At 39.9% G+C, this 10216-nt stretch overlaps 1 protein-coding gene across 1 annotated transcript; it reads right to left on the minus strand.

Annotated features, from left to right (window-relative positions):
- Positions 1 to 687: 687 nt before the first annotated feature.
- LOC311262954 (cyclin-dependent kinase 5 activator 1-like) lies at positions 688 to 3712 on the minus strand. Its single transcript, XM_084362713.1, has one exon. It carries the CDS (start codon positions 3424 to 3426, stop codon positions 2548 to 2550), a length of 879 nt encoding a protein of 292 aa, XP_084218839.1. The 5' UTR covers positions 3427 to 3712; the 3' UTR covers positions 688 to 2547.
- Between the last annotated feature and the right edge of the window lie 6504 nt (positions 3713 to 10216).

A 10216-nucleotide genomic window follows, 5' to 3' on the forward strand; every position in this document is an offset into this window, starting at 1 on the left:
AGTTAAAACATACACATAACCATTAAAGGATAAGTTCACCCAAAAATGAAAATCCAGTCACTATCTGCTCCCCCTCATGCCGATGGAACATCAGGTGAAGTTTCGTAGTCCACAAAACATTTCTGGAGCTTCAAAGCAAAACAGCGTGGCTGCATTCTCCTAAACAACTGAAGCAGATGGGGACTTGTTTCAAAACGTATAAAAACAACTAAAAACAAATATAAAATGGCTACATACAGCTTGTCCAGCATAAATCAGGTCTCCAGAAGACATGAGATCACAAGTTGATTTGAAAACATGTTATTTACACCCTTTTTAAAAGCAGAAATCTTCACTGTAGCCGCTGAGCTAAAAGCATTAGCGTCTGATGTCGGTGCAGAGCGTGACTGCATATTAAAAAGATGTAAATAACATTTTTCAAGAATTTCGGAGACTTGGATTTTGCTGGACGAGCCATATGGAGCCATTTTATTTTATTTTTCCGCTGTTTTTTTATGTTTTGAAACAAGTCCCCATCCACTAAAGTTGATTAAGAGCTCCAAAAAATGTTTTGTGGACTACGAAACTTCACCCAACTTTCCATCAGCATGGGGTGAGTAGATAATATCTACAATCTCATTTTTAGGCAAACTTATCCTTTAAGACAAAGCGTTACTTGAACAAACAATGCGAGAGAGAGATGAGAGATCCTACACAAGTTTGGATTTATTTCATCATGGTCATCATAAACAATTACTGCACTGACCTTTTATTAACATGTAGAGAGAGTGGATGCAACTGCGGCGCGACACCACAGACGACACACACACACATCTAAATATCAATAGCGGACATATAGGAAAAAAAAAAAAAGGACTGTACAAAAAAGATTCACAGGTGATCATCCTAGAGCGAGACTTGACTGAAAGGAAACACTGGTACACGACCGTTAATGTTATACCACTGTGCAAAAACATCAAAGGTTTGTTCTCAGCTGTGCAAAAAATAGCAGCATTAAAATTCAACTTTCCAAGCAATGGGTTCACAACACAACACAACACCACGATGACCACTTAACATGGAGCATAATACTGAACACTGTATGCCCAAATCACTTCTTTAGCTTATAGAAACTGCGATGATGTTTTTGCGAATGACGATGAGATCTTCACATCCAAGTATTTACAATCCTTCGGGAAACCGACTGCGCCAACCGAACCTGGCAACATTTACAAAAGCATTGACCAGTTAGGCTCTATTTGTTTGTTGTTGTTTGTTATTGTTGTTGTGCTTGAACTACATCACACGCCTTCAAAAACAGGCAAATAACACAAAGAGCGGATTCACAATGCGGGATATGTACATGTAAACCATATAGATTCAGGCCAGTAGCGTTAAATAGTTGGCACGTATGAGATTTACATTAAAAAAACCTCTTTTAAAACTTTACATTCCGTTCAGTCTCTACTTATGTCGACCTCTGCGGTGTACTGCACAGAAATATACAACAGAGGCTCGGTAATCTTGCTGTGTGGCCGCCTAAGGGCCCATTTAGTGCAGTTTATCTTATACATTCAAAAGGGGGAGAGACTCTCCCTGTTCTGCTTATACATTTCTTCGCTTTATCCTCATTTTCGGCATGAACCATCTTCACACTTACAGTTGGCAGGCAAAAACAGATTTTTTTTTTTATGAAGAAGCTTTTTTAAAACACAAACGAGACAGCCATACACAGCTTTTACACGTGGGAAACTACAGCTTTTGCACCCCCCAGCTGTCCAACAAACACTTGCTTCTGATATCTGTTGCATGTCTGCAGCTTACTGCACCTATAAGCCGGCAGAGGATTAAAATATAACAGAATATGCTGTACACCTCTGCTTACAAGGCTTTGCAGCCTGTGTGCCGAAGGTGTTTTTCTGAGCCGACTCCGGTTCCTCTTAAGCCACTGCTTGGCTCTGTTTGTGGCGAGGTGGCTCAAAAATAGCAGGGAGCGGTGGGAAAGAAATGGCCGCACAGGTCAGCACCTCGGACAGCTCCTCCTCTCCTCTCCACTCCTTCACACCAGATCTATTTCTGGTCCTCACTGCGACATCCTCTCACCTACCCAGCATGTAGGCTGATCATGGATGGATGAATGGATGGATGGATGGATGGATGGTAGCACTAAAGATTATCAGTGAAATGTCCACCAGAGGAAGATTTTTTTGGCAGTCCCCTCCAAAAAAACAGCTATAAATAAATAGATTAGAAGGAGGATTACTGACACTGTTTAGTTAGTAGGCTAATAGTGTCACTCAGGAGGTGATGTGTACCATGAAGTCAATCCCTGCGTCACTCAAGGGACAACACAAAAGAGGACAATATACCATTGGCATGCATTTTTTTTTTTTTATGAAGTCTCCTACAACTGTAGCCTAAACACCTGGTTGTGTAACATCATTAGAGCCCAGACGTGAGATGCCTTCATCGCCGGCTTTTAACAATTCAAAACCACCTTTATGTGATTTTGCAAAAAACATTCATCTTTTAAATTAAAAAAGGGAAAAACACCAGCGTCCCTCCGTCTCAGCGGTCCAGGTTGGACTCGCTGCTGTCTCGCTGGTTTTTCAGGTCCTGGAAGACCTGCGTGAAAAAGTGCGGGTCCGCGTTCAGCTGCAGCATTTTGGCACTCAGCCTGTCGATGATCCGGAGCGACGTCTCCCAGAAAACGTCCTTGTTCGCGTCGATCATGAACGGCTTGAGCGGGTAGGAGATCTCGTTGCCCATGTAGGAGTAGGCGAGGTAGAGGCAAGTCTGAAAGGTGCCCTGCAGCTCGGCCGGGCTGTCGATGCTGTCCGCCACCGTGTCCTCGCACAGCAGGTACACGAACACCACGTTCGCCGGCGTGATGAAGCCCTGGTCCTGCCAGCCCTGGAGCAAAAGAGTCCGGTCGATGTTGCGGAACCAGAGGATCACCTCCCCGCTGTTCAGCTCCTTCAGTTTGAAACACCTGCGGCACATGAAGTCCCCCAAACAGCGCAGCAGCTCCCCGGTGGAAGCCTGGATGACTATCCGCCGAGGCGACACCAGAGACAGGCTGCTGGACTGCTTCTTGACGGTGGAGAGCCTCCCGTTTTGGACCGCAGTCTCGTTGTTCTGCGTGGGCACCGTGGGCACCGGTACCGGGATCGGCACTTTGGGTTTCTTCTCCTCGGTTTGGTGCGTTTTCCGGATGTTCTCGCTGTTGAGCTGAGCCACCTGGTTGGTCGGAGGGGCCAGCAGGTTCGGGGTCACTTTCTTTGCGCTCTTCTTGGCCGAGCTGGCCACCAGCTTCTTCCAGGAGAGAGACACGAACATCGAGTGGCGCTTCAGGCTCTTGTCGTTCTTCACAGCATCCCCCGCCAGCTCGGCGTCCATGATCGACGCCTTCTTGGTGGCCGGTGATATGGACAGGACGGTTCCCATGGCTGCGGAGGAGAGAGCCGCGGTGCTGTGGATGCTGCTGCTGCTGCTGCAACTTCAACGCAGTCTTCTGCGGGGTGAGAGGCGGCGGAGGAACAGTCACGACAGCGATTGAAACTCCATTTGTGTGCGGGATAGAGGACGAAGATTTGGGCTTTTCGGACCGAACTTGTATTCCAACAGATGCTCCGTCGGCTCCTCGATGCGACACGATCCTGTGGCTGCAGCCGAGACGAAGATTAGTCGCGCTGCGTAAAGTCACAAGCGAACCAGCGAGTGCAGCCCTCTGAGTGACGGGCGAGCCGGCCAATCAGAGAGCCGATCGGTGATCCAGTCAGTGGGTGTTGTTTTTAGTCGTGGGCTGCCATTGATAACCTATTTACAGGTAAGACGAGCTATTCTGGCTCCTGTTCTTCTTAACCACTAGTCCAGTTTGGAGAATTAGTGCTATGTTTATATAAAGCAGACGACTTCTCCTGCCAGCATTCAGAAATAACAAGGTCCATCCACTGACCTACAGTGGTGAATACACAGACACTTAAAGGGGCACTGTCTAGTTTTGGGGAAGAACTTTTAATCAGAAGAGTTTTTTATGCCAAAATAAACAAACTCTTTGTTTTCACGACCGAATAAACAAACAGACCTTAAAGCACAACGCAATTTCATACTGTTTGTTTACTTGTGGCAGACCCTGCCACCTTTCTAGCTTCAAACAGTGTTCTGAGGACCTTATTTTCCTCTGAGATCAGCTTGTTTATTCAGTGATAGAACAAATAAATATTTCTGAGTTTGTATTATTACCTCATTAATACTGTAAATATTAAAAGTCTGAGTTGGAGTTGCTTCTCAAAAACTACATACTGCTCCTTTAAGTAGAAATAATCAACAAGTAGAAGTCATGTGTTTAACGTTTTACAGAAGCAAAAGTACTATAAGTAAAAGTACTCTTACAGAAGGGCGTATTTCAGATCAATGTTTATCAGATTTTTTAAATCTAATTATTGATGCATTAATGTGTCACTCTTGGTGGTTTAACTGCTTTGCATCGATCGTCTCGTGATTTTCCCTCAGAGATCGATAAAGTTTTATCTTCATCTTATATCAGATTTTCTTCCTTGATTATATTTTGTGTTATTGAACTAAATCGTTTAAGTAACTGAAGTTGGGGAAAAAAAGTAGTGGATAGGGAGTATAAAGTAGCATTAATTGTAAATACTCAAGTGAAGTACAAGTACCTCAAAATTGTTCTGCAGTAGTACTTGAGTAAATAAACTAAAAAAAATAAAAAAATAAAATAAATAAATAAAATGTACTTAGTTACTTTCCATCACTGAATATTAACTGATATTAACACATTTATCATCCTCATGTTAGTTTCCCTAATGTGTCTTTTAAATGAATGAATGAATCTGTTGATGAAATGTAGTCAGAGAAGTAATCCAAGTATCACAATATTAGAGTAATGTAACTTACTTTATGTTACTTTTGGATGACCTCAATACCAAACAGTATATTATTCTTTATTTTAAAATGTAATCCAGTTAGTTATCCCCCTTTTTTACTGAACATAATGTATCTGTAATTGAATTACGTATTTAAAATTTTTATGTAATCCTGTTACATGTATTCTATTACTCCCCAAGCCCGTAGGGGAGTACAGACACTGGCCTGTTTCCAGATAACTGCAGCAGAGAGTGACAATATTTTTGTATTTTATTCAGTATTCAGGTTTTTTTTTAGGGTATTCAAGTATCGCTGACAAACATGGCAGCTCTTGACTTTTAAAGTGAAAAACATCCTTAACCAAACCATGTACCTTAACCACCACCCTGTAAGACAAGACAAGACGAGACGAGACAAGACAAGACGAGACAAGTCAAGACAAGGCAAGACAAGACAAGACATACTTCATTGTCCCAAAGGTGAAATTTTGCTTGATACAGCTACAATCAACTTACATGTAACTGGCAAGACAACAGTGTAGACAAGACATAATATGTTACATAAACTAAACAGATATTATACATCAATTCATTTAGTGTACGTAACTTGTGTTTCTGTAAACAAATGGAAGAATGGTGAGGTTACTAAACTGCATTTAAAAAAAAAAATGGCTTTAACATGTTTGATATTACATAATACCCTCTTGTCCAAGAATGTTCCCTGCAAGAAATGTTGGACAGAAATCTGTACATGTGTTTCTGCCAGCACAGAGTGAACTCACTGTAGAATCTGAACTATGCATAGTACGCTTGATGTCAGGCACTTGTGTTTTCAAAAGAAGAAACATCACCTGCAGTTGTTTCGCTGGAAATGTGTTCACGTGTTGTCGATTCGTCAGGTTGTAGTCTTTGGCTTTTATAATGTATGATTAATGAAAATGACATATCTTAAAACAACTTCAAAATTACTGGAGAGACTGAGATTTCAGATTAAGTCTATGAAGTTACTTATCTTATTATTATCTGAGGGACATGCCAAGACATTTCCAGCTGTGTTTGTGGTCACAGAACCAAATAAGCCAAAACATCCAATTGGATTTTGTGCCTAAACCTAACCAGACCATTAGCACAGCGCTGTTACAAAACTGATCCTAAAGAAGCGTGAACTTAAAGTAATGCAAAGTATCAACATATCCGTGGTGTGCGGAAACGTACACTGTCAACCTATTCTGGTGACTGGGAGTGAGTAGATCACGACTCTAATCCTTCCTCTTCTGTAACGGTGCATGCGAGTCTCAGGAACCTCTCTGAGTGATCCAATTAACCCAGAGTAGAACTGGCACCTATAACCACTAACTTACATGACTCCTGTCTGGAATGGAAACAGAAACAAATAGCATTAAAAGTCTGCAGAGTTTTTGGAAAAGGCTTTGTCAATCAACTGAATTGCATAAGATTATGCAGGAAGTTGTAGTAAACCTGTTCTGATGTGGTTCTTCTTACTTTTCCCATATTGCAATTTATTATTAATGGTCGATTGTACAGGATACACTGTCATTACATAAGAAAGATATGTAGCTCTTTTTTCAGCTACTCTCTTTTTTTTTTTGCCAGTCTCATGAGTATTTATGGAGTGTGAGGGAATTCCTGGCATCTTCTCCTTGTTCCTGATCTCTTGTCAGTTTGGATAGCGGATCATGAGGAGCTGTGATGCCAGAGGGATTCAGTGCAGTTAATCACAGAGTAAATGTATTGAGTTTGGAACGAGACGTGAACATGTGGAATTAAATTATCTAGCAGCTAATCGGCAAAGTCTTGAATTATCCGGTGAGCTCTCGAAAGCTTTTTCTGATTTAAAACACAACATTCAGATTCAAGGATCATAGAATATATAAATATTATAAAAGGTACATAGTTAAACCTGGTGTAATCAAACTTAGTCAAATAATTTGCATATTCCTTCACTTTTCCTCCACCCATTGTCGTCATCATCACATCATTATCATCGTTATCACAACAGACACCCTCAGCATGATCTAATTATCGTCAACACCATCTTAACAATGATCAAACTCGACGCAGGCCTGACAGTCATCGTGAGCTGTCTCATACACCTTTTAAAATTTGACTTGAGGGATTGCGACTCTGACGAAGCAGGAAGGTAATCTGAACCAAACTTTGTGAATCAAGATGAAAGACAATAATGCCCTAAAACTGCAAAGTGCTCCCCATTTCACTCAAACTCTTTTGATCATGCCAACCTTTGATCCGGCACATCATAAATCAGACGCTGATCAAAAGAAACTCTTTCATCACAAACCAAACAAAACGCAACAGGATGTGTCGGAGGAATAATCGCAATGTATTAGACGTGAAGCAAAGAAACAAATCTGTTGCTTCCTGTGAGGGGGGGTTGTTTTATTTATTTATTTATTTATTATTTATTATTTTTGAAGCACGTTCTATTTGTTTCTGGACTCACATTTCATTATATGTCATATGATTTAACAAATTGGTTGTTTAGTAATCAAGTGCTAAACAACTATATACCTCTAAAATGTATGAAATAGACTGTACGTGCATTTGAGTATTAAATGTAAAGCTGGTGGAGACCAAAGATAGAGCTAAAAGAAGAATAGCTATTGCGGTTGGATTATTCAGTTGGTTCACTGTCTGCTAGATTTGTAAATAGTCAATAGTTTGCTGAGACATTTGCTAAGACAACTTTTAACGAAAGTATCTGAAAGTATAGCTGCTAAATGCTTTACCATGTTCACAAGCTAGTTGCTATCTTTGTTGTTAGCGTCTTGTTGGGACAAAAAGATAAATGAAGCTAAATAAAGACAACCCCACCCATGATCAGTAGCTGGTTGATGAAGATATAACATACAGTGTGTGTGTGTGAGGCAAAATAACCAGAATTCAGTTCAGAGTTACTGAAAACTGCTTATTTTGATAATTAGCACTACTGTTTAAAGTTAAAGGCTAACAACACAAAATCCCCGAATATCTTGGCAGCTCAATGTTGTTGAAAATCAGCACAGTTCACAGTTGAGTTAGGTTTGAGTTTCTGCCAGCTCGCTGTGAAGTAAGCTGCAGAAATCTTCTGGGGCACTAGTGGGCATTAAAACAGCATCAGCTCTGTGTCATAGAATATAATAGTCAAGCAAGTACAGGGACAAGGGTGAAGGTATGAAAAAGTTTGATCATAACCCGTACTGATTGATAGATATCACTTTATTAATCCTAATGGGAATGTGTGACGTTCTGGCAGCCATATCACAAACGAAGGTCACTCAGAGAAATAGGCAAGAAATTAAAATATAGTATATACATGCAAGATGTGTAAATACGTTGGGCTGCGTAAACACTGTCTGTAATGGTGCAGAAGACAAAAGATGGATACAAAAAACACACACTGAGGAGGAGCTGTTTTCTGCTCCTGATGTTCACTCTGATTATTCATTTCAGGATGAAGGGAACATCTGATGTGTAAATTAACCAGACAGACCAACGGACAGAACATCCAGTGCTGTCAACACAGCTGAAAACTATGAATTTAGTCATATCTGTGCTACACATTTGATCACTCAGTGAATAAACTGGGGAGTAAATAAGCCGCTTACTTTTAAATGTACAATTTATCAAATCAACACTTCCCTTTTCCTCATCTTCTATTACATGCTACACCCTATGCATACTTTTCCAACTTACATTATGTATATTTAATGCGTCTATGCTCAAATGATTTATGCATATTGCATAACATGTATATCAAGCTCAGCATCTCTTGCCTTGGTTGTCAAAGTCTACTGCTGACTGAGCTGTAGGAGAAAAGAGCAAGACATCATGAAAAATTTCTGCTGATGTTTGCATATTCTGTATCATCTGTAAGATACTTAGAGGGAGACCATTCAGAAGTTTCTCCTTCTCCATTTCCTGTGGTAAGTTTGCCTCCTGGTGGTTTTACAGTGCGCCTGCAGCAGATTAAATCCTTCAACTGTCTTCTGCAATCTCTTTATTCCATTTTAAATATTTTAACCAGATCTGATAATAACACAGTCATTCTCCTCTCTAAGTGTCAATCAGTGTATATAGTTTATAGTGTATATATATAGTGTGTGTATATATATATATACATATATATATATATAACCAGTGAATGCCAAATATTTGGATAACCATCAACAAATGACTCTCCAGGGGATAATGATGAAAAAAGCAAGCAACACACTTGCACATATAAGCCCGGCGCTGATTCAGGTAGCCTAGTTGAAGGGTGATTAATGCTGGTGACTCAGCTGGGTTATTGAAAGCACCCACACGGTGTCCCTCAACTAAGAATGGGGCAGCAGACAAATCTCAATGGGGCCTAAACTGATCAGAGTTTCTGGCTGGCTGCTTTCATTCACTGATTAGGAGCCAGTCTTCACACCCTGCCTACAGGTGATCTGAATGAACTGCAAGCAGACCAGATGGATTTTGAAATTCAGTAGTATTATACAGTCGGGCTTCAACACATTGTTAAAACCTTGTTGCAGCAAATGAAAACACACTGTGGCTCCTATTTGACTTTTAACCCTTACATAAAAATGCCAACTATAGTAAGTGGACAGATATTTTGAAGCCATTTTTAACTGTTTAACCTGCAGTACCATGTCCCCCCAGGCAATGAACATATGTTTCAACTCTAAGGTGTTTGAAATACATCTATCCAGATTTTAATAACATTTGTACTTTTTTTTCTATGGTCCTTCTGATTTTAATCACAAGGCACAATATCCCCTCTGATGCATAACACCCACTGGAGTGGACAGATGTATTTTAAGTCACAGAAAAAAAGATGTACAGCAAACATGTTTTTAGTTGACATCTATGTAACTCCTTCAAAATAACACACACATATATAAAGAATATATATAATATAAAAAAAGAAAAGTTATTGTCATGAATTTTGTCTGCTTTTTTACATATATTTTTATGTATATTTTTTTACTTATTCATTACTCCTGTTTTTTATTGATCTATTTTTGCTTTTCCCTTTGCTGCTCTGATATTGCAAATTTCCCTGTTGTGGGACTAATAAAGGATTATCTTATCCTAATTTTCCCTCAAAATGAAAACCAAACATTAAAAAACCAAACATTAAAAGGCTTAAATACTTTCTAAAACCATCTTCAAAAACTCACATTTTCATTCACATTGTCTGTCTTGTTGTCATGTTGTTAAAACCTTGTGACTATTGGTTCAAACGATGTAGGTTGACATATTTGGGGTTCTTACTTTACCATTGCCAGTTGATGAGTGTTGACATTTTTATTTCATTTTTAAAAGCTTCCACTTTGGATACC

The sequence above is a fragment of the Pagrus pagrus genome, assembly GCF_965226575.1.
Source record: "Pagrus pagrus genome assembly, chromosome: 9".
Taxonomy (NCBI): domain Eukaryota; kingdom Metazoa; phylum Chordata; class Actinopteri; order Spariformes; family Sparidae; genus Pagrus; species Pagrus pagrus.